The following is a 23,718-nucleotide window of genomic DNA, read 5'->3' as shown; positions in this document are numbered from 1 at the left end:
CTGTGGTGAGGGAATTGTATATTTCTGTCAAGCAAAAGGCTGTGCTGACGATAGCAGTGCTGTTGGCAAGGTTTCTAATGTCAGTCAAATTTTTGCTGAGTAGCCAGACTAAATGTGCCAAACATCTACTGGACAGCAACAAATGAACTATGAAAGACAATGGCTATAATGCCATAGCCAATGCTTGTCAGATCTGCACAGATGAAGGAAGTAGTAGACCACAACTAAGACCTTTTACTTTGAAAGCCCTAAGATGAAATAGTCCAAAATGAAACAAGTGAAAATGCCAGGTTGGGATAAACTCAATGAGCTAATGAGGACAACCACGGGAAACGACTCAAGTCGAAAGGACATTCAGCTGTTGATGTGCTCACAGGTCAAAGGAAAATCTGTAGCTCCACAATAATATTATAGGATCATTGAATGTGAGAAGCATGAATCAGGGATTCTAGACAATTGTATGATATGAAATGGAACATATAAGCATTGCAATACTTGAGATGAGTGCTAGAGTGGAATAGGGCTTTTTTGGTGTTTTGTTCCGGGAATGAAAATTAAGAATAAATGGGGACATTAATAGTGAGGAGTGATGCAGCAAAAACTACTCTGACTAAATAAGGGAAAATCCCTCAGTATAGCTATAATCTTGGTGCATCAACTACAGAAGCAGAAAAAGATGAAACTGAAAGATTTTATGCTTGAGTCAGAAGGAAATTGATGACATGTTGAATCAGGACTCAATGTTAATCACAGGTGATTGAAACACAAAGGTAAGAAACAGAGCAGAACCAAACATGATCGGATAATTTGATCAAGCATCAAGAAATGAAGAAGGGGAGTTACTGATTGAATTTTGAGAAGATAACTCTTCATTCACTACAAATACGTTCTTCAGGCAACCAAAGAGTGGATTGTATACATGGACATCACTTGATGAACCACATAGAAATGATAAGGATGATCATCCTTATCATCCAACTCCAATGAAAATACGCTCTATGGAACAGATCCCAATTTAGACTCATTGAATTTTGTACAATCACTGGAAGAGACATTTAAACATCCTCAATTGTAATGGATCTACATGAGAGTGCGTTGGACCGCCAGAAGATCCAACCAGTCCATACTCCAGGAAATAAAGCCCGACTGCTCATTGGAGGGAAGGATAGTAGAGGCAAAGATGAAGTATTTTGGCTACATCATGAGAAGAAAGGAAAGCTTAGAGAAGACAATTATGCTGGGGAAAATGGAAGGAAAAAAGAAGAGGGGTCGACCAAGGGCAAGATGGATGGATGGCATCCTTGAAAAAGCTGGGAGTGGTGACGGGGAGCTCTGGCATGGGCTGGTCCACGAGGTCACAAAGAGTCGGAAATGACTGAATGAATGAACAACAACTACATGAACTAAACTGGGCTCCAACTAAAAGTTTTTGGGAAACATTTGCATGAGTCACAGGGCTACTCCAAACTGCAGGCTCAAACCCTGAGACATAGGAACTACTCCTTGTGATATCATTAAACATGATACATTAAGTACTAACCACAGTTGTGCAAAGTATATTCAAATATAATACACCAAGTCTAACTTTGTTCTGAGAATTAGGGAAAACTGGTCAAGCTCTGAGATCTCGTGCTGTAGCAAGCATCATTTTCAAAAAGACTTTTTTCTGATTTCCTTGTATATAATTTTTTTTAAATAGCGCTTTTCAACTGCAGTTTTTATATATCATGTTGATATTTTTTAAATAGTTGTTCTAAAATTTTCCTATCTGGTTAATCAAGACACCTTTTAACTCCGCAAAATCTATTTATTTGATTTTTTACAACTATTTTAAAGCAATAGAAAACTCAGGCAGAAAGTGTATAAGTTGGCCAAAATTAAGGCCTGAAGTCTAATTCCGATTAGCCTTTTTGTATTAGAATACAGTGACAACTCAAAAACAGCTTTGTAGGATTTAAGTTCAATAAGGTGGGTCATCCCCCCAAGTAGCAGTGAATCACCTATTCTTTACTGCACCAGACGTTTTTTTAGCAGAGGACAACCAGGAGGATTAGACTCAAACCTTATTAAATGTTGCTCCTAGATAGTCTGAAATGACAGCCATACAAGGCATCAAGTCTAGGCATGTTTCTCTTTCGCCACACCCACATCTAAGCATAGATACTGCAGGCCATAACCTACTAATAAGTACATTATTTTCCATCACTGAATTGAGGAAGAAGAACATGAGATGAAGGGCCTCCCTCAAGTTTTGTTCTGAGCTATTTAAAAGTGTTGGGAAAAAGATACCAGTCAGAAATCAAATCAAATCAATGCTCATTTTTTCCCTTACACATGCCCTCCTACTCCTATACAGGTCAACTAAGTTGTGGTTTAAAATAAAGCTGGAGGAAAACCCATTATCTGTGGAAAGGTGCATTTCTTAATGCATTCAGTCTACTTTTATGAGATGCATTCCCTGATGAGTCTGCATCTGATAAATTAGGTAGAAGTTCACAATAGGTCATACAACACACAACTTATGGGCTTTAAGGTGTTCTAAGACTCTTGGTTGAGGTGATCAAAAGTCAGCTGTTCAAATCAAGACTCTACCTTTTTGGACATCTACCAAAGAAGCCTTCCATTGGCCAGAGATAACGAGAGAGACCAATGGTCCACCCATAAATAGGTATTAATTGGACAACAAAATGAAGCTCACAAAAAAAAATATCCAAGGCAATTATAACAAGTGGGTATGCAATTTTCATGGTTTCAATATGGATAACTACAAGAAAGTCATCAAATGGATAAGAAGATAGGCATCAATTAGAAAGATAATGAAATAAATAATATTTTCTTCCAGTCCATGGAAAAACAAATCGCAAAAGCCTATACAAATATTATTAAAATTAGACACAGAAGTACATTTAATCAAAGACTGGATGATTCAAAGAATGCGAGCCATAATATCCACCTAGACAAATGTGGAAAACAAATATTAAATACGTAAGATGCCATGGACTAAGAGAAAATTTCTGCAAGATGATGTATAGCTGGTACATGAGGCTGGAAGGATTAGCAAAGACAGAATCATTTTTTTTAAAAAAAAGTTTATTGGAAATGTCATTAAAAAAGAAGGAACTTTTGACCATATGTGATGGACATGTCCTAAAGCAAAAAAGAAAAAAGAAAATCTGGATTATAATTCATAAGATCATTGAAAATATCTTAAAAATTAAAGTACACTAGAGCCAGAAGTCTTTCTGTTGGGACTAACAAATTCAACACTACCAAAAAAAATCCTGATGCTCTTTTTATACATAGTGACTGCAGAAAGGATTTTTAATACTTTCACTTGGAGACAAGAATAAATTCCCACACAAGATTTATGGATTACAAAAAGTTTGAACATGGCAGAGTTGGACAAACTAATGAAGTTTATACAGTCAGAAGAAAAGAAAATGAAAATATTGGGGTTTTTTTATAGAATTAAGGGAAAATAAGTAGTGCAGAGATGTAGGAATAACAAGAAAAAAATAGAGAATTGTTGTCAAGAATAACAAAATCCCCAATGATATCCAAGGATTCTGGAAAGCTAATCTACCAGAGATAAGTTTTATGACAAAAAGAATATATTTTTATTACTATGAAAAAGATAGCAGAGACAGAATAGGTACTATGCGCTCGCGTATCTTTTCTTCTGTTTTAGATTAGAAAACGAAGTCTTTCTCCCCCCCCCCCTTTTTAACATCATAGAAACCTTTTTTGTATAACAATTGAAGATGATGAAGATGCAAGATGTTAAAATGACTTGTCGAAGGCTTTCATGGCTGAAATCACTAGGTTGTTGTAGGTTTTTTCGGGCTATATGGCCATGTTCTAGAGAAGGCCTCTAGAACATGCCCATATAGCCCGAATAAACCTACAACAACCCACTGTTAAAATGACCCTGTTCTATATCACTCTTGTACCCTTCCCCATTCCACATATATTTTGTAATAAAAATTATATGGTAAAAGATAACTGTTGGGGACTCCAAATGAGCTTTAGGAAGACCGTCTAGCAGTACTATATATTTATTATTGAATATATATCCCCCCTTTCTCTTTGCACAGACAGCTTTCAGGTGTTCACAGAATCACAGAGTTGGAAGAGACCTTGTGGGTCATCTAGTCCAACCCCCTGCCAAGACGCAGGAAAATTGTATTCAAAGCACCCTCAACAGAAGGCCACCCAGCCTCTGTTTGAAGGCCTCCAAAAAAGGATACTCCACCACACTCAGCGGCAAAGAGTTCCACTGATGAACAGTTCTCACCGTTAGGAAGTTCTTCGTCATGTTCAGGTGGAATCTCCTTTCCTGTCATTTGAAGCCATTGTTCCACGTCCCAGTCTCCAGAACAGCAGAAAACAAGCTTGCTCCCTCCTCCCTAGGACTTCTCCTCACATATTTATACATGGCCCTCATCATGTCTCCTCTCAGCCTTCTCTTCTGCAGGCTCAACATGCCCAGTTCTTTAAGCCGCTCCTCATAGGGCTTGTTTCTCCAGGTCCTTGAGCTTTTAGCTGCCCTCTTCTGGACACATTCCAGCTTGTCAACATCTCCCTTCAATTGTGGTGCTCAGAACTGGACACAGTATTTCAGGTTCACTAAGGTACATAGTATACAGATGATAACTGCAGGTTTTATACATCAACTAGAGGTTGGCTATTTCCCAGGAATGGGTGTAACACATTGGATCTTTCAAATGTACCAGAGATGGCTTTATGTTACAGAATTGAGTTTTGGTGGCATGGTAGTGAGGAAAGTTAATTATACCACAAAACAGCTACTGAATTTCAGTGGTGCAAAAAAAGCAAACAAAAAAGTTGCAACCAGGTGTGCCTTATTTAAAGTAGAAATACATTTCTAAAGCTACAGTTCTGCTTTAAAATGAGTTGGACAATGGGTTCACAACTTTTGTATGTGGACTGATAACACAACAGCATTGGCAGTTGTATCAGAGGGGTGGGTATGTGATTAACCCCTCCCATAAATGTATATGCATTCATTGAAGGTAAGGGTCTCTTAAAAACATTTTCATTAATGGAATAAGGTTGGCACCTATTATTTTAGTAGAACATCCTTCTGCTATACAGACCTCTTTTGTTGTATGTTATTGAGGGCTTGAACAGGGGTTTTTTTTTTTCAGCTGTGGAGTCACACAAAGCAAGAGACGAATCCCACAGCAAGTGACTTCTGCAATTTTATGTAAATACTTAAAACTGTTGTAACTCAAACATTATTTAGCTAAAGGTTTCAGTGGCCAGATTACAACTTTCAGCAACTAGATTGTCCATAACATATTTCACTGTGATAAAAAACAGTATTATCAATGAAGTTTTGGGGCTGATAACAGAATTTTATGGCTACAATACCTGTACAATTATACTATCAGGCATATATTCTGTGCAAAAAGCAGTGCCTAGCTAAGAAGAGCTAATTTAGCAAAGACATGAACCATTCAGCTTAAAGTAAATTATATATTTTAAAAAGAATTTAGTTTTAAGATCAATTGAAATGGAAGCTTGTGCTGCAAGTTAGATAAATCACTTAACAGACTGTTTGCAAGAGTTACCTCTTCTGTGAACTGGACATTGGAAAATTCAGGCTGCAATAATGTAAGGTAGACAGCTATTTATAAGAATTATTTCCATGTCATTCTCTGGGTGTGAACTGAGACTATGCTTAATTGTTATCTCAAACCACAGCTAGGTGGCATATACAATATTTATTTATTTGGTGTGTCAGATTTGAATTGAGGATACAGTTATAATGTTTTTGAAAACACAAACAAAGTTAAAAAACTTGGCATTGTACTAAATGCCATTTGACCAGAAGCTGGCCACTTGGAGTGCCTCTGGTGTCACTTTGAGAAGGTCCTCCATTGTGCATGCAGCAGGGTTCACTATAATGGGAAAAGTTCATAAGTAAATTGGCATGCCAGCAAGATATGTGGTATCACAAATAAATGATGCAGAGACTGTTTAAGGGTTTGTTCTCAATGAGATGGAAAGCAAGGGTCAAAACTGTGCCATCTTTTGATTGTCAATAGTGTGTCATGTGATGAAATGATCTTCCATACCGAAATAAGACCCTGATTTCTATGTAGAAAACTACATAGTAGTAGAGGAAAAGTTATGTAACTATCCTCCTGGAGACCTAGCTTAGTATGCAGATTTCTTCCAGAGAGGAGTATGCTACAATGTGAGAGCTCATCTACAGTATCAAGTAGTGTAGCCCAGGCACAGGTTTACCTCTTAAGGAAAAGCTAGGCTTAAAAAGAAGATACCTTTCTCTTGTTGTTTCAAATAAAAATCAATGACAAAATGTTGTGATTAAATAGAATTAAAATAAAGAGAATATTATAACTACACCTGAACAATCATAACCACCATCAGCACATTTTTGCTGACAGAGCACTGAAATTCAGGTCAATCAAGTCCAATGATGCACATCAGCATTCTGACAATATGCCTCTAGAACATGGTCATATAGCCCGAAAAAACCTACAAGAACCCAGTGATTCCAGCCATGTAAGCCTTCAACAATATTCTGACAATAGTCATCACACTCTCTCAAAATATGGCAAGGCCTTTGTTTCAATAAAACATATGTGGAACTTATTGAGAAGCAAAGCAAAGATATACTTCTACCAATTTATTTTCACAGGCTTTTCCACACAACACAGTTATTATGTTATGATTCCACTTCAGTTGTATGGCTGCAACCCAAAGAATCCTGAGATTTGTAGTTTAGAGAAGGGCATTAGGAACCCTCAGTCAAATGGTCCTCAAGTACCTCTGATCAAACCCCAGGAGTTCATAGGTAGTTGCCATAGCATCTAAAATAGATAAGAGTGCTATAATCGTGGAGTGAAAAGACCCAGGTCCAAGCCTGATTTCTTTGACTGAGAAGCTGTGCACCACCATCTGGGAGAGGTGACCAGTGACCACAAAAATCTTTGATTGGATCCCCCCCCACCCCCGACCAAACAAGCTCCATCTCTAAGGTCCCTTCCACACAGCCATATAACCCAGAATATCAAGGCAGAAAATCCCACAATATCTGCATTGAACTGGGTCATCTGAGCCCACACTAGTTCAAAGCAGAAAATGTGGGATTTTATTCAGCTGTGTGGAAGGGGGCCTAAGAAACCACTAGATCTCCTTCTCCTCTTATGGCTAAATGTTACCACATACATGCTTGTTCATTATCCCTCTGGATACAGAAAAGGAGCAGAAGGGAGTAAAGTAGGTGTTGCCTCCTTGCAGCCTAGTTTTTCCGTGTCACTTCTCCAATATCTGACTACTGGACCCAAGAGAAGTGGGAGCTGCAATACAAAATACGTGAGGGCACCAGACTGTCTTCTCCTTTCCTATGTTTCATATTTCTAAGAACTTGAACCATTTCAATGTATTAAATCTATTCTGTGCTGTTCTCTAACACTGATTTAATACCCCCAGTAAATATAGCTCGACACATATAGCAGATGACTCTATAGATGATAGATGACAGCTAGATGACATAGCTTTGATTCTGTATATGTTATGAAAACAGGCTATTATTTGATGTAAAATAATTTCCTAGATCTATCTATCTATCTATCTATCTATCTATCTATCTATCTATCGTTTCAAGAACTAGTTTGTGCATCAGTATTTTCATTAATAGCAACTACAGTAGATATTGAGAGAATCAGGTCCCTTAACTATTATCACAAGGATCATATTCCCGGCCAAAACTATAGAACCATATAAATAAACTCAAATCCATTTTCTTTCTCACAGAGTTCCCAGGCACGAGCCTTAGCATGAACCTAAGTTATGAATTAATTTGACTGTTATTCCAGATACCTAATGTGATATGCTGCCACTGCCCTACAGACTAGTTCCCCATTAAGTCCCAGAAATCTTAATCCAGATCAGAAACTTAAACAAGAAGCTGTATGGGGGGAAAAAACCATTTACAAGTTGTTAGAAATGTACCTCTAAAAAACATGGTTAGTAAGACTGTTCTTTGTTTCCTATAGGGTAACAACTGGCACGTAGAGATCAATTTTACAGGAAGAATGAAGTATAATGATATCGATAGCAAGTTTAAAAAGAAATAGACTTAATCAATAAGCTACAACAGCAGCATGCCATGTGGCTGGCTTGCCAATTGCTCATTACCTTCTTGGGCGAGGACAATGAACTTTGATGATTTGATGACCTTTCCATCCAAAGTCCAGGTGATTGTAGCAGGTGGATCTGACGAAACCTGACACTGCAAGACTAATTTTTCACCTTCTGCCACACGGGTATCTTGCAGCTTCTCAGTAAAGGATGGTGCTGACCCCTTAGGCTCTGTTCTGGTATCCTTTACTTTCTCTTCATTTAACTGTCCATCTGCTATTGGTAGGCAACCACTTTTGCAGCTGATGTCATTCTCCTCTTTCTCTCCCTGTTTGGGATGCGGTATTTCAGAGTTGGTGCTTGCACCTTGTGCTTCAGAGTTAATAATGGCATTCTGAGCTTTAGATTTGGAAACGGCATCTTTGGCTTCCGAAACTATCTTCGTGCCTGGTACTTTAGAGGTGGCATTTTTATTGTCCAGTGGTTTGGATGCTGGTGGATTCTTAGAGTTGGTGCCAGCATCTGATGCTTTGGAGATAGGGCCGGGTTTCTGTGCTTCCACGCTGGCGTTGGCATTCTGAGCTTGGGCATCTAGGCCACCATTCTCAGTAGGTGCTTTTTTCTTTGCCCCAAGTACAGATCTAAAATCCGGAGCAGCTGGCTTAGGAGCTGGCGCCTTCTCTGGCAAGGAAGGCTTAGGTGTGCCCTTCTTAGCCAACACAGCCCGGAAGTCCACCTGTTGAGGAGTATGGACCTTCCTTTCCTCTTCAGACAAGGTCTTGGGCTTGACCTGCCGCTGCAGGTTGGCACGGAAGTCCATTTGTTCAGCTGGGATTTCTTTCAGCTCCTCCTCAGAAAAACTTTTGGTGCTGACTTTCTTTGCCAAAATGTCACGGAAGTCAATCTGCTCAGCCTCCTGTTGCCTCAGCTTCTCCTCTGTACTCTCTCGAGTTTCTACTTTCCTTTTAAGCACCCCACGGACGTCCTCCTGCTCTTCCTCAACTTGCTGGGTTTCAATGGTATTCCTTCTGGAGCCACCAATGCTTCCAAATGTCAGTGCATTGTGATTATTAGCATCTCTTCGCTCTGTCTGCCTCCCACTGCAAGCAGAGAAGGATTGGGTGTTGGGGAGGGGGAAGGGGAGGGAGCAGAGAAAGAGAGAGCAAGCTAAGAGTTGGTTTAAAATATCCGGGAACCACCTCAGAGCCAGGACAAAATATGTTTACAGAGAAGGCTGATTAGAGGAACATGCTCCATTAGTTTATTGCATCACTGATGACTTCAGGAACCATATAAGGGCACCATTCTTAAAAAATAAAAATAAAAAAGTATTCCACAGTGACAAGGTACAGTTTGCTTCAGCAGTATGATGAAAACAATGTGTTGGGTCACATTCAGGGATTAGGCTGAACAGCAGCCAACCCAAGTCTAGAAGAGAAGAGAATTAGGAGAGCAAAAAATAGAACCCACCCATGTAAGTCCCTGGGAACTGTACTCACTTGCTGTGTATCTCTCCTTTGGAAACTGCACTTTCTCTCAGTTTTAAAGACACCTGACAGCTGCATTCTCCAACATGGTTCCTTTAAAAAAAAGGAAGAAAATGAATTCAGAATCAGTCAGAAAAGCTGCTTTTCCTCTCAGAGAAAATGAAAAGCATATGAAAAAATCAGCCTGCTCAACCATGCTTAAATGTTCCCTTACCCAGCCCCATATCACAGTTGATACAGCTATGTTCATTATCATTGGCTAGAAGGAAACAATGATCCCCTCCTCCCAAACGTTTCTCCCTGTCCATGTGTAGTTCATATAATTAGAGAAAAGCACGCTGTAGAGGTATTGCTAGCCTGCTTCAAGACTAAGCTGTGGGGTAGCTGGGAGCGGAAAAGGACCCCCCCCCCCCACCAAATAAACAACTAAAGGAAAATAAATATCAAACAAGGAAAAAAAGTATTTTGCAAATGGTTAAAATTTCTCCGAACCTTTCTCCGGTGTTTGTTTATACGAAGCCATTTGTTTAATTTCCTTAGAATGGAGACATTGAAGGCAGTGGTCCCTCCCCGTTTTCCCTTGCCTGCCCTCTCTTTCCCTTCCTCTCCAAACAGAGCAATCAATCCACATGGATTGTTTCAGACTCTGCATGTTTATATTAAAAAAATAAAATAAAATAAAGAAGTGTCACCATATATGGTGCTGAGCACTTATTCTTCCTTTTGCAGAGGAATGCCAGAGATGCTTGTTGGAAATGACTCCCATTAAAGAAGTCATTAAAATACTTTCCCCCTCTTCCCACCCGTCCACCCCCATTGCCATGTTATGCTTCACAGCAGATACATCTTCAAATAGATCCTCTCCCCCAAAGGACGCTAAAAAACAAAAAAGCAAATCAGATTTCATGTCTTCAGGCAATTGTATAAACAATGCTACTACATCCTGAGGAATTCTTTATTAGAGAAAGTCAAGAAAGACATAGAAAGATGCCTTGATCCCTCACCAACTGCTGAAGGCAGAAGAGATATTTTACCAGACGGCGGATTTTCAAAGGGTTTCTGTTGAAGCCCAACACTACAACTAGATTGGAAGGTTTTTAATATACAAGATTTCTCCCTCTGGAAACAGTCTCTGGACACTGAATGCAGAAATAAGGCCACGTGGAACTGTATTCTTTTAAAGTGAAGCCCATTTTGCTTTCACAACGGTTACATCTTAAAAGATTCCTCAAAACACTGATGGACAGATAGAAGAAACCTCATACTTATCTTACTTTAGCCTTGAACTGAACAATTGCCTCTACATCCATATAACAATTTATATCAGGGGTTCTTAACCAGGGTTCTTTGTAAGCCTTTCTTTACATTGTAAACCTGAAAACTATTTCCAAACTTCCTTCAGAAAATTGTTGAGAAAAAGCTAATTTAGCCTATTATATCTAAAATATGTGTGACAATTTTTTTCTGTCAAGGGTCACATTCTCTCACAAGAAATCTACTTGGTAGTGCACAGGGCAAATCTGCATACACCTGAAGCTGAAAAAAAAAAACCAGCCCCTTCCAAAACCTATCACATTAAGGACCGAATCTTCTCATGAGAACAAACTACAATAGACCCACTCGAGCAGTGGACCTATAGGATGACAGACCATTTAGCAAGTGATTCTGTCTACCCCAGGGACCAACCCAGTTCAGGCTAAAACATAAGAATGAAGTCCCCAAACCTCTATCTAGAAAATATATTTTGGAGCTCCTGATAGCGCAATGGGTTAAACCCCTTGTGTCAGCAGGACTGCTGTCCGAAAGGTCAATGGTTCAAATCCAGGGAGTGGGATGAGCTCCTATCTGTCAGCTCCAGCTTCTCATGTAAGGACATAAGAAAAGACTCCTATCAGATGGTAACACATCTGGCCGTCCCCTTGGCAACATCCTTGCAGATGGCCAATTCTCTCACACCAGAAGCGACTTGCAGCTTCTCAAGTTGCTCCTGACACAAATCGTAGCACTGGTCTACGATTCTGGTGAATAGGGTTCCAATCCTCGCTCGGTCATAAAGACCATAGAGTGACCATGGAAAAGTCACACTCTCTCTGCCTCAGAAAAAGGCAATGGCAAGTCTCTTCTGAACAAATCCTGCCAAGAAAACCCTGTGACAGGTTCATCTTATGGTTGTCATAGGTTGGGAATGACTGTAAGGCATACAAAAGAAAAAAACAGAAGTATGTAGTACTAATGGCAATAAAATTTAACAAGGAACCCTAAGGCTTCATCACTACAAATGTCTCTGGCAATAAAGCATACAGAGTACAATGGAGCTAATTTTTAGGTAGTTTCCATAAACAGGGTTAGGTAATGCAAGACAGTTTTATTTTGAACGTTTCACTGATCAAACTAAAACTGAAAAGGTAGTGCCATAAGGCTTTTAGTTTAGAAGTATCCCAGGCTCCAAAAGCCACATAGGTTAAACAAAATAAAAAATATTAACCAAATAAGGCAATACACCTAAGCACAGTAAATAGCGTGTAATGATATTATCAGTAGGAAGCTGAAGAACTATGTTTGCCAGGACCATACCAGGGAGTATGGTTTTATATTTGATCTGCATTGCCTGAAGGGAAAAAAATCTGAACATGCTTTAAAAAAAGAAGTAAAAAAAAAACATTTAATTTTTTCAATAGTGTCCTTTAAAGAATGCAATTCTAGAAAAAAATGGAGAGTAAACACATATGCAGCAAAGGAAGACTGTGCGGGATTATAAAATGTTTCTGGGAATGAGAAACCCCTAACATCAACAACCTTCACAGAAGGAAGGAAGGAATGGGAAAAGAAGGGAAGGGAAAGAAAAGGAAAGGAAGGGAAAGATTAACTATTACAATTGATTTGAGTATATTTGAACCACTGTAACCCCCAGTGGCACGGTGGGTTAAACCACTGAGCTGCTGAACTTGCTGACCAAAAGCTCACAGGTTCGAATCCAGGGAGCAGGGTGAGCTCCTGCCATTAGCCACAACTTCTGCCAGCCTAGCAGTTCGAAAACATGCAAATGTGCGTAGATCAATAGGTACCGCTCCGGTGGGAAGGTAACGGCGCTCCATGCAGTCATGACGGCCACATGACCTTGGAGGTGTCTATGGACAACGCTGGCTCTTCGGTTTAGAAATGAGGATGAGCACCAACCCCCAGAGTTGGACAAGACTAGACTTAATGTCAGGGGAAAACCTTTACCCTTACCTTTAACTACCTTACCTACACCATCCTGCTTGTGTTTTAAGATCAATTGGAGAGGGCTTTCCCTTGGTCACAGACATACAGGCAGTCCCCAAATTATGAACAAGATAGGTTCTGGAGGTTTGTTCTTAAGCTGAATTTGGAAGAACAGGTACATTTTTAAAGTGTAACTCCAGATATATATAGTTCTGGATGGCGTAGGAAAGGATAGCATAGGGAACCCTATGGTGTTTGTGTTGCTGTCCATATCCCTCTTCAGAATATTTTACCTCACTTTCTGTCCCTGCAGTTATTGGATTTTGAAAAAATTGGCTTGTTGATGAGACAAAGATTAGTGATAAAACTTCAGTGGAGACACCTTTTTCCCATGCTACCTCTTCCAGGAGTGAACTTCCCTTCCTAGGGATGGATTCCTCTCACTTCCTGTTGTCTCACCCCTGTTCTTAACTATGAGTAGTTTTTAAGTCTGATATTTATAACCCAAGGACTGCCTGTATTTGGTGAGAACACAGGAGAGAAACTTCTTAGAGCAGTGGTTCTCACCCTGTGGGTCCCCAGATGTTTTGGCCTTCAACTCCCAGAAATCCTAACAGCTGGTAAACTGGCTGGGATTTCTGGGAGTTGTAGGCCAAAACACCTGGGGAACTACAGGTTGAGAACCACTGTCTTAGATTGACTCCTCTGTGCTCTCTTTCTACCAGCAGGCCTTTGGTTTTTAAATCAGTGGCAGAAGGGTGATTTCACTGTGGTGGTCTTGTATCTTCTTAATTATGTTTTAAATGTATTTTAAACTCTATGTGTATAGAAGTGCTTCAATATTTGGTTTTATTAAATCTTTACATAAGGAATTTAGGCTGAACTTCATTTGAAATCATGATAAGGATATTAAGTAAGTATTTGGAATCTTCAAATCATGCAAAGGAATGGCTGATGTTATGGAGTGAACTTTACCCGTTGAACCAATGCCAGAAAATAGACTGGCTGTGGATTTCTTGTAACCCTGAAACCTTCCCTCACTTAAAACAGAATGCCCAGAAGGAATGTGTGTATGTGTTTTTGTGTTGAACTTCAAGCTCTAATTCAAAATATGTTCCAAAATATTTGTAAATCAGTAATTTACCTTACCAGACTGATAGGTAACTAGTAAATAAAGGGAGAAAACGTGGAGGCCGTGATAGACTTTGTATTTCTAGGCGCAAAGATTACTGCAGACGCAGACTGCAGCCAGGAAATCAGAAGACGTTTACTTCTTGGGAGGAGAGCAATGACCAATCTTGATAAAATAGTCAAGAGTAGAGACATCACACTGGTAATGAAGATCCGCATAGTTAAAGCAATGGTATTCCCCATAGTAATCTATGGATGCGGAAGCTGGACCATAGGGAAAGCTGAGCAAAGGAAGATAGACGCTTTTGAACTGTGGTGCGGGAGGAAAATTCTGAGAGTGCCTTGGACCACAAGAAGATCCAACCAGTCCATACTCCAGGATATAAAGCTCAACTGCTCACTGTAGGGGAGGATAGTAGAGGCAAAGATGAAAGACTTTGGGCACACAATGAGAAGACAGGATAGCTTGGAGAAGATCATGATGTTGGGGGAAATGGAAGGAAAAAAAAGAGGGCCTGACCAAGGGCAAGTTGGATGGATGTTATCCTTGAAGTGACTGGCTTGACCTTGAAAGAGCTGGGGGTGGCCATGGTCAACAGGGAGCTCTGGCATGGTCTAGCCCATGAGGTCACAAAGAGTCAACTGAACGAATAAACAAGTCCCTTTTCTGTACTCTGGAGAATTACAGCGTGCCAAATCAAAGTTTAAGCCATCTATACACCCTTAAAATAAAGACTCAAATTACAAAGTCTTCTTTCAAAATACTCTTTTTAAAATAACAAGGAAACAATCAAATCATCCCAAAGACAGTGTGCGAGTCAAAAAAAAAATGTGTGTGTAGGGAAACCTGTTGATCTTGTTCCATTCCAGTTTTCTAAAGAAAAAAACGGCATCCTAAATGTTTTCTGTAGCTAGAGTGAGAAAACTATATGTCTGAATGCCTTCAAAAGATACCTGTTGACTTATGGCAACTCCATGAATTTCATAGTCTACAGCACCTGGTATGCATTGCTGGTCTTCCACACAAGGCCAGACATTATCTATAAAATCCCCTTATCTCCCAATGTATTTCCCATTATGAATAACACTGCACCCTCAGAAGATTACATATCATCTGAAAAATGACCAGAAAGGATGGAATTCAGCAGCTTCTCTTCAAAACAGACTGTGCTTCTGCACTTGACTTACCTGAGCTGTATTTCATACTGGCCAGCATGACAGATTTGCACATTCCTTATAATCAATGTGAAAATGTCTTCATTCTGTAGAAATTCATAGCTTCCTCCTGCAGTCACTTCCTGCCCATCTTTGAACCAGTGAACCGTAGGGAAGGGGTCTCCAGCAATGGCACAAGAAATAAGGACGTTCTGCCCAGGTGGTGCTGTTACTGACCTTGGCTTGCTAATGAACCATGGTTGAATGCCATCCTGAGGTTCTGCAACATAAAGAGAGAAAATGTAACCAAATAGGTAGTTTTTAAAGAAACAGCCCTGTTATTTGGATCAATATACAAATGGATCATGTAGTACCTCTGAGACAAACTTCTTTCTCTCAATTGGTCTCACAGGTGCTACAATAAAATTATTAATCCTGAGGTTGCCATCTTCACATTTGTGTCAAATTGTGGCCCTTTTTCTCATGGAGAAAATGTTTAGCATAGAGCTTTTGTGACCTACAGAGAAAATACACTGTCTGGCTGGTGCAGCATGAGTGAGTAGGACGATGGAAAGGAATATGCACACTATCACTGCAGAGGAAAGCTTTCAATTCTGCTTGGGAAACTCAGGTAGCAATTGTTACTAACAATTGCTCATATTAATGCAAACAGCAAAGGAAAACGGGGTGAGTGCATCTGGCCTGGCCTAAAATCCCAGATCCAAAAAGCAAGTCCTTGAAAGTAACTTTCCATACCTTGTGTTATTTGCTAGCAGCCCTAAGTTCCTTTTGATATAAAGCAAAGGAGAAATATATAAATCAATCAATAATGCCAAATACTCCACCACAGACATCAGAAGAGCTGCAAGGCCAAGAACAAGGCACAAGAGTAAAGACAAAGATCCATCCAGAGGGAAAATATTCTTACAATACATCAAGGGACCACTGACTACATAGGGAAGCTGATGAAGAAACACAACCTACAAACTATCTACAGATCCACTAAGAAAATCCAACAAATGCTATGTTCAGCAAAGGACAAGAGGGATCCTCTCACCTCTGCAGGAGTCTACTGTATGACATGCAGCTGTGGACAAGTCTACATAGGGACCACCAAAGGCAACATCGAAATCCACAACCATGTGGACAATTTCAACAGAAAGGAGGAAACCATGGAAATGAACAAAATCTAGCTAGTAGTGTTTTAAAAACTCTAAAATCAGGACAGTAAAGAAAGAGAAACACTCAAAAACAGGAGAATTCCTGACATGAAACCATCAGGGCCAGCTAACACCTCCCAACAAAGTACCCCCTAGCTAGGCTTTGAAGCTGCAAGGCTTTTCAGTGCTAATCAAGGTGGCCAACTGCATCACTTGCCTCAAGCAGACAAGAGTTCTTTTCCCCACTCTGGACATTCCACAGATATATAAAGCTCACTTGCCTAGGTTTCAACAGACCTCACGATATCTAAGGATGCCTGCCATAGATGTGGGCAAAACATCAGGAGAGAATGCTTCTAAAACATGGGCATACTGCCCGGAAAATTCACAGTAACCCATAGCCAAATTCACTGACATATACATATGATGAATGGTCACAAAAGTGAAAGGAATATCTGATTAACTTGACCAAAGGAGCATCATTTGATTTTTTTTTTTAAAAAATATCTTATTTGTTCATCTCTACTTTGAATTACAATATATTCAAGAAGCAACTTTGATGCAATTACTTTAATGGCTACTCCTTGTGATTCCTTTTCTCTCTGATACTGCAGTGGGGTGGGTCTGTCTGTTTGCAACCTCTGTCCATAAAGTTATAACTCATTGGTGGGAGGCTGAGACATACTTCCCCTTTGGACTAGTTCCTTCTGCTTATTTGTGTTGATATTATGGCTCTCCCTGAAAGTGCTGCTTCAACAAGTAATTTTTAGAAATTTTATCTGCAAAACATGTCCTGACGAATTCCTGGCAGCCACAATGAACTCAAACATATTTGTCATTATGGTGATACTTTAAAACAATAACAATGAAGCATAGAGTTTTGATACTCAATATAACTACAAACTGGAAAATTTACTTTTTTCCAGACTATAACACTCAAAATCCTTCCAGCAACATAGATCTATTATTGGGGGGGGGGGGGGGGGAGGGCAAGGAAAAATGAGGAATAGAGTGTGATTTCTCTTCCCACGCTTATTTTAGAAGTTGGAAAATGAGCCCCCACATTTCCTGTCATGAGAAAGATAAGTTATACCAGTAAACACTGTAAAAGATGCTTAAAGCTCTAGGGATGTCAGCAGAGCTTTTGCAAACCAGGCTGGTAAAAGCCCCCCCCCCCTTTTTTTCCCCAGCCTCCTGATTATTTTTGTGTTCAGAGTGAATTTTTGTATTTCCTTGGCTGACAAAAGTTTTGCATTGTGGTTGACAACATCAGTTCAACTGTCAAAGTTCCACATCAGCCTTCGAAAGGCTGGTTGTTATTGTAAGACTGTATAAATGTAACTATGTTGCCCTGGCATTGAAAACCTTGGGGGTCATATGAAATGATGTGCTGGGGCAAGATTCACTATTATGGCAATGGTCCTTAAACTTTAATCCATTTCTCACTTCACATACTTGTAACAGCGAGCCCTTACACACAAGATATTTTAGCATTATGATTATACTTTAACTGCTACAGCAACATCTAATAAAGTCTATATTCTTCTGAGACACTACTGCACACTTGTTATTTAATCTTTCAATGACAAAAGGAACAATATAATACACGTGGATAGCACCTTGATCTTGAAGTACCGTTTTTATTACAAAGCACTATATTTTAAAGCTGCTTATTAGATGAATTTCCTCATCTCATATCAAACAATCCTATTCTCAGAGTTTCAGCATCTGTGTTGGCACACACAATATACAGTACATGAATATACAGGCACTTCCCAAGTTATAAACATCTGACTTACAAACAACTAATAGTTAAGAACAGGGCTGAGACAACAGGAAGTGAGAGAAATCTACCCCTTGAGTGGGAAATTCACTCCTGGAAGAGTTATCATGGGGAAAAGGTGTCTCCACTGAAACTTTGTCACCAATCCTTGTCTCCACAACAAGCCACATTTTTCAAAATTCAATTATCACAGGGTCAGAATGTGAAGTGAAATCTTCTGAACAGGCGCACAGACAGCAAAACAAAGACTATGGGGCTGTTAACTGTCCCTATGCTATCCACAGCTTATATGTGTATGTGTATGCGTGTCTGGAGTTGCATTTAAAATATATCTGTTCTGGCTTGCATACAAATTCAACTTAAGAACAAACCCCCAGAACTTATCTTGTTCATAACTTGGGGACTATCTGTATCATGATCTAATACTTAAATTATTCTGATCTTGCCATAGAGATCAGAACAGATCCTTGATTGGCAGAAGAATGAGCTTCTTTTTGCAGCAGGACAAACATCCTCCAGGATCGTAAGATTGGACTAAATTCTCTATACTTTCTCTTTGAAAAAAAAAAGATCACTGAGCTGAACAGAGTGCATTCATGTGTAACTGAAAATATGCTCTAAAGCAGGAAGTTTTTATTTATTTATCTTTTTTTTTACCTTGCACCGTCAGTATTGCTTCAGTCTGAATTTCTCCTAGGTCGTTCCAGGCCTCGCAGGTATACTTTCCCGTGTCCTCAGGGAATACCTCTTGGATATACAGGCTATATTCATTGCCCTTCTTCTCAAAATGAAAATCCTCAGTTTCCTGGATTTCTTTCCCATTGTGCAGCCAAATTATTTCAGGAGGTGGATTAGCTGAGCCACAACAAAACACAAGGCTTTGAGATAAACCAAAAGCAGCAGCGGAAGCGTGTGAGCTATTCTACTGAGCCAAGTGCAGCCGTAAGATAAGGAGGACCAAGCAATTCACTTGGAATTTCTTTAACCATAATTTTTGAAAAAAGACTTGCTCGGAGCTAGATTCTGGTATGGGTTACTGTGAGGGAATATCTGAGTGCTCACAAATGCTATGTGTGCTTGGTTTCCTGTACCCTTGACTTTTGTCACTTACTATGCATATGCCTGATCAACTTATTGATTCTGCTTCTCCACCAAAAGCACATCCTCTGTTCAAGCACTGCAATGTCTTTGTGGACATTTCTCCTGTCTGCTCTCCTTTTACCCTGGTTTTCTGAAAATATTTCTAACAAAATATATAGAGTATAATGACATTTCATTTCTATACTGCTTTCACCATGGAATTCTGGAATTCTGATTGGGGTAAATTGTAGGGGTGATAATGAAATATGATGTATATACTCAGCTTGATCAGTTTATCAGTTTTATCATGTCTTATCATATGTATTACTGTATTATTATAAGTGTCTTATTTTAACTTTCTACGTGGAGTGTGATCAGGTCTTGTCAGGCCTTGTTATTCTGTTTGTTATTGCGATATGGCCTAAGGGCTAATCAATTAAATTACTACTACTACTACTTAAACTGATTTCAACTTGCTACGTTTTTGGTTTTATTGTTATGCATTATGTTTTTATGGAGCCCCTGGTGGCGAAGTGGGTTAAAGAGCTGAGCTGCTGAACTTGCAGACGAAAAGGTCATCAGTTCAAATCCAGGGAGCGGGATGAGCTCCCGCTGTTAGCCCCAGCTTCTGCCAACCTAGCAGTTCGAAAACATGCAAATGTGAATAGATCAATAGCTAGTGCTCCAGCGGGAAGGTAATGGAACTCCATGCAGTCATGGAGGCTATATGACCTCGAAGGTGTTTACGGACAACGCCGGCTGTTCGGCTTAGAAATGGAGATGAGTATCCAACCCCCATAGTCGGACATGACTGGACTTAACCTTTACTATTATGTTTTTATTCTTGCTTTGGTATTGTATTTATTTTCTATAAAGTGCTCCGAGTCCTGTTGGGGATGGGCCAGGATATATATAAAGATGATGATGATGATGATGATGATTATTATTATTATTATTCCAAATCATTTCTCACCCCTCTGTGAGTCTCATCTGCATGTACATGAATACCCACCTAATTCCACTTTCCTAACTATATCCTGTATAAAAATTCCAGGTGGCTTTGTTTAGGGCCAATTTTCTCTCTAGTTTAAAAGGGTTTGTTATTCCACAGAGGCTAGAAATAACATGCACTGAACTTTCTTTAAACTCTTTTGGCTTCCATACATAATGCAGCAAGGATGTAGGTGGATTTCTATCTGGAAACTTTCTTAAAACTCTGTTGACTTCCATACATAATGGAGTAAGGATGTAGGTGGACTTCTATCTGGCACTTTCTCTGTGGCTCTGGGTGGGGTTACAGAATTGGTCTTAAAAAAACCCATATGTGGCAGACAATGTTCCACTACAAACTGGTATGAAAATCCCAACCATGGAAACATATCTTAATATACTTAGGTCTTAGGATGGTTAAGAGCAAAGAATCGTTTAAAAAAGGAAATATCTGGGAGAAGCCATGACATTTCCTTGTTGGTGAAAGTCTGTCCAGATTCTGACTTTTTGTGTCAGGAGTGACTTGAGAAACTGTAAGACACTTCTGGTGTGTGAGAATTGGCCATCTGCAGAGATGTTGCCAGGGATGCCCTGATGTTTTACCATCCAGTGGGAGGCTTGTCTCATGTCGCTGCATGGGAACCTAGAGTTGACAGATGGGAGCTCATCCCACTCCCCAGGGATGGTCAGCAGTCCTGTTGGCACCATTGTGCCACCAGGGGTTCCTCAGAGGGACCGTTATTAATTAGGAAACCAAAAACGAAACCAGTTGGTTACCGAGGCACACTAGCCTTGTTAAAATCGAAAAGCATTGAATGTGACTCATTAGTGAATGCCAATACATACCTGAAACTTCTACTGTCATAATCACTTGGCTGCCATCCATCACCTTGAGATCACTTAGACCTCGAAGGAAAACTGGAGGAAAAGTTTTGTTGGCTGAGGCAGGATGTGTTTTTTCCAATTTGTTTCTGTTTCTTCTTTCTATGTGAATAAATAACACAACAGTTTCTTGTTAGATCTTTAGACAGATACAACTTCTTTTCAAAATGAACAAAAGAACAACAGGAGAAAGCTAATATTCTCACGGTATAGCAGCAATTGTCGGTTTTGTAGAACATATTTTCCATGGAGAATTTTTAAAGGAAAATTACTTATTTCTATCCACTGTTGCATAATATTCATTAGAAATCAACAAATACATACAGTATTAGGGAAACTAGGGAACACACTTCAGCAAACACAAAATAAAATATTTTTCTAAAATTTAATGTTTCTTAAAATATAAAGTTATTTAAAAGTGAAGTGAAGGAAATGGTCTCGTATGTCTTTAAAAATTTCCAGTTATTTCAATAAAGCAATTTCCAACACCTCAAATTTGTGCAAAGGATACAGGTTGAACATCCCTTATCTGCAACTTCAAAATCTGAAATTGTCAGCATGTATGGCTGAGATAGTAACACCTTTGCTTTCTGATGGTTCAGTGTACACAATAATTGTTTAATACACAATATTAAAAAATATTCTACATAATTACCTTCAGGCTATGTGCATAAGGTGTTTATGAAACTTTAATGAATTCTGTGTTTAGGCATCCAAAATATCTTATTATTTTCATATATACAAATCTGAAAAAAAATCCAAAATCCAAAACATTTCTAGTCCCAAGCAATTTGATTAGAAAATACTCAGACATATTTAAATCTGTATTTATTTAATCTAGATTGAGCATCCCTTATCTGGAATTTCAAAATCTGAAATACATGATACACAACATTGTTAAAAATATTTTATAAAATTACCATCCAAAACGCAAAACATTTCTGGTCCCAAGCATTTTGGTTATAGAATACACAACCATACTTAAATCTGTATTTATTTAATCTACATTCCTTTAATATTTTTCTTATTCAAATATTTCTATTCAACCGCTTTTGTTTATACATCACATAAAAACTTCTTAAGAATTCCATTTTACTTTCATTTCTAAATTTAAAACAAGCTTGCTACACCATGGTCTAGTTTGTTTTACTGGGTAATGGAAAATATTCTATGATAGTTTTGAATGGGAGGATGGCAAGAGAGTTATTTGGTTGGTGACTATTCAGTTATGCCAGCATTGCCTAAATGTATCATCCAGGAAAGATATAAATGGGGAACTGTCCACTGTAAGGTATTTAAAAGATGGTCTACAGCCCAGCCACACAGGACAGAAGTTTGAAAAAATATGCCTACAATAGTGCTCAGAGGTTCACCACAATGAAGTCAGCATAGGACATGAGATTAGCTTTGTGTAAAATGAAACGCTTTTGCCAGATGCTTTTTATTTTCAAATAACAAGGAGTGGAAGGAATAAATGTACATTGACGACTTCAGAATATAATCCTGCATATTGTGCAAACTGCCAAATGTTATGAAAAGCTTTTATTTGATTACACACAACTATTGTTTAATACTTTGGAAATATTATCCTGAAGAAAAGCAAAAGAAACCTAAAATCCCCAAAATAAAAGAGAGGCACTGCTCATTATAACACATTTGATTGTAAACTGGTGCTCAAGAAAGAAAATCATGAATACTAATTCTCTATTGCACAAACAATTAATAAACTTGATAAATTAGTCTCACTGTAATTATGCAATAATCATGTAAACTGATATATTGTTTCACAATTAGTTTATATTGTAAACATTCACCAAATCAAAAGGGCTCACAGGTACAGACAGATTCCTAACTAATAGCTTTAAGCTGATTTAAAGACACTTATATTTTTACTCATAAATCTGTTATTTTATAAGTATCATGGGACTCTTTGTTGTCAGTAATGCATACAATCTACTGCCATCTGCAAATAAAGCAAATTTCCACTAATCATTCCTCATTATTCTGGGTCTGTTATGGCTGCATTACCATGAGAATGTTCCTACTCTACTTTCCCAAAATGCTTTTTTTAATGGTGTCAGAAGCAGCTTAAGAAACTGCGAGTGACTTCTGGTGTGAGGGAATTGGCCACCTGCAGAGATGTTGCCGAGGGGACACCCGGATGTTTTACCATCCCGTGAGAGGCTTCTCTCATGTCCCTGCATGGAAAACTGGAGCTAACAGATGGGAGCTCACCCCGTTTTGTGGATTCAAACGGCCAACCTTCAGGTCAGCAGTTCACCTGGCACAAGGGTTTAATCCATTGCATCACTGTGGCTCCTTTTCCCAACTGCTGTGTCTGGAGGCTCTTCTAATTAATGGACATATCTATCATTTCCACTTTTTAATTTAGTGGAGTTTATGCCTTTAATAATGCTCAGATGTTTAACACATCCAGTTATCCATCCAATTATCCATCTCCTGACATGGTTATACCAATGACCAGTAAGTTGATAAGACCAGTGCTTCTGTTGAGACCATTAACATGATCCTAGTGACAAACTAGGTTATATAGCAGAACATCAAAGGGCTGATTCACATTTAACAGATCATTGAGGACCTGTCACTCTGAGCCTGAAATCTGATGTTGTGCTTCCTGACAAAAAGTGCAACTGCATTAAGTGGACTAGGAATTATTTTTGAGTAGACACATAGAGGATTGCGGAACAACTCA

At 39.0% G+C, this 23,718-nt stretch overlaps 1 protein-coding gene across 3 annotated transcripts in view; it reads right to left on the bottom strand.

Moving 5' to 3' along the window:
- MYLK (myosin light chain kinase) overlaps nt 1-23,718 on the bottom strand; it is a 250,329-nt gene that overhangs the window by 82,152 nt on the left and 144,459 nt on the right. For all 3 annotated transcript variants that reach the window (XM_060774888.2, XM_060774879.2, XM_060774896.2), the window contains 5 exons: nt 20,970-21,107; nt 18,711-18,908; nt 15,144-15,390; nt 9,633-9,713; nt 8,191-9,233 (listed from right to left, as the gene is read on the bottom strand). In XM_060774888.2, coding sequence (XP_060630871.2) covers nt 8,191-9,233; nt 9,633-9,713; nt 15,144-15,390; nt 18,711-18,908; nt 20,970-21,107 — 1,707 coding nt within the window. The remainder of the gene's footprint in view (nt 1-8,190; nt 9,234-9,632; nt 9,714-15,143; nt 15,391-18,710; nt 18,909-20,969; nt 21,108-23,718) is intronic.

The sequence above is a fragment of the Anolis sagrei genome, chromosome 1 (genome assembly GCF_037176765.1).
Source record: "Anolis sagrei isolate rAnoSag1 chromosome 1, rAnoSag1.mat, whole genome shotgun sequence".
Taxonomy (NCBI): Eukaryota; Metazoa; Chordata; class Lepidosauria; order Squamata; family Dactyloidae; genus Anolis; species Anolis sagrei.
This window is presented reverse-complemented; position numbering and strand designations above follow the sequence as displayed.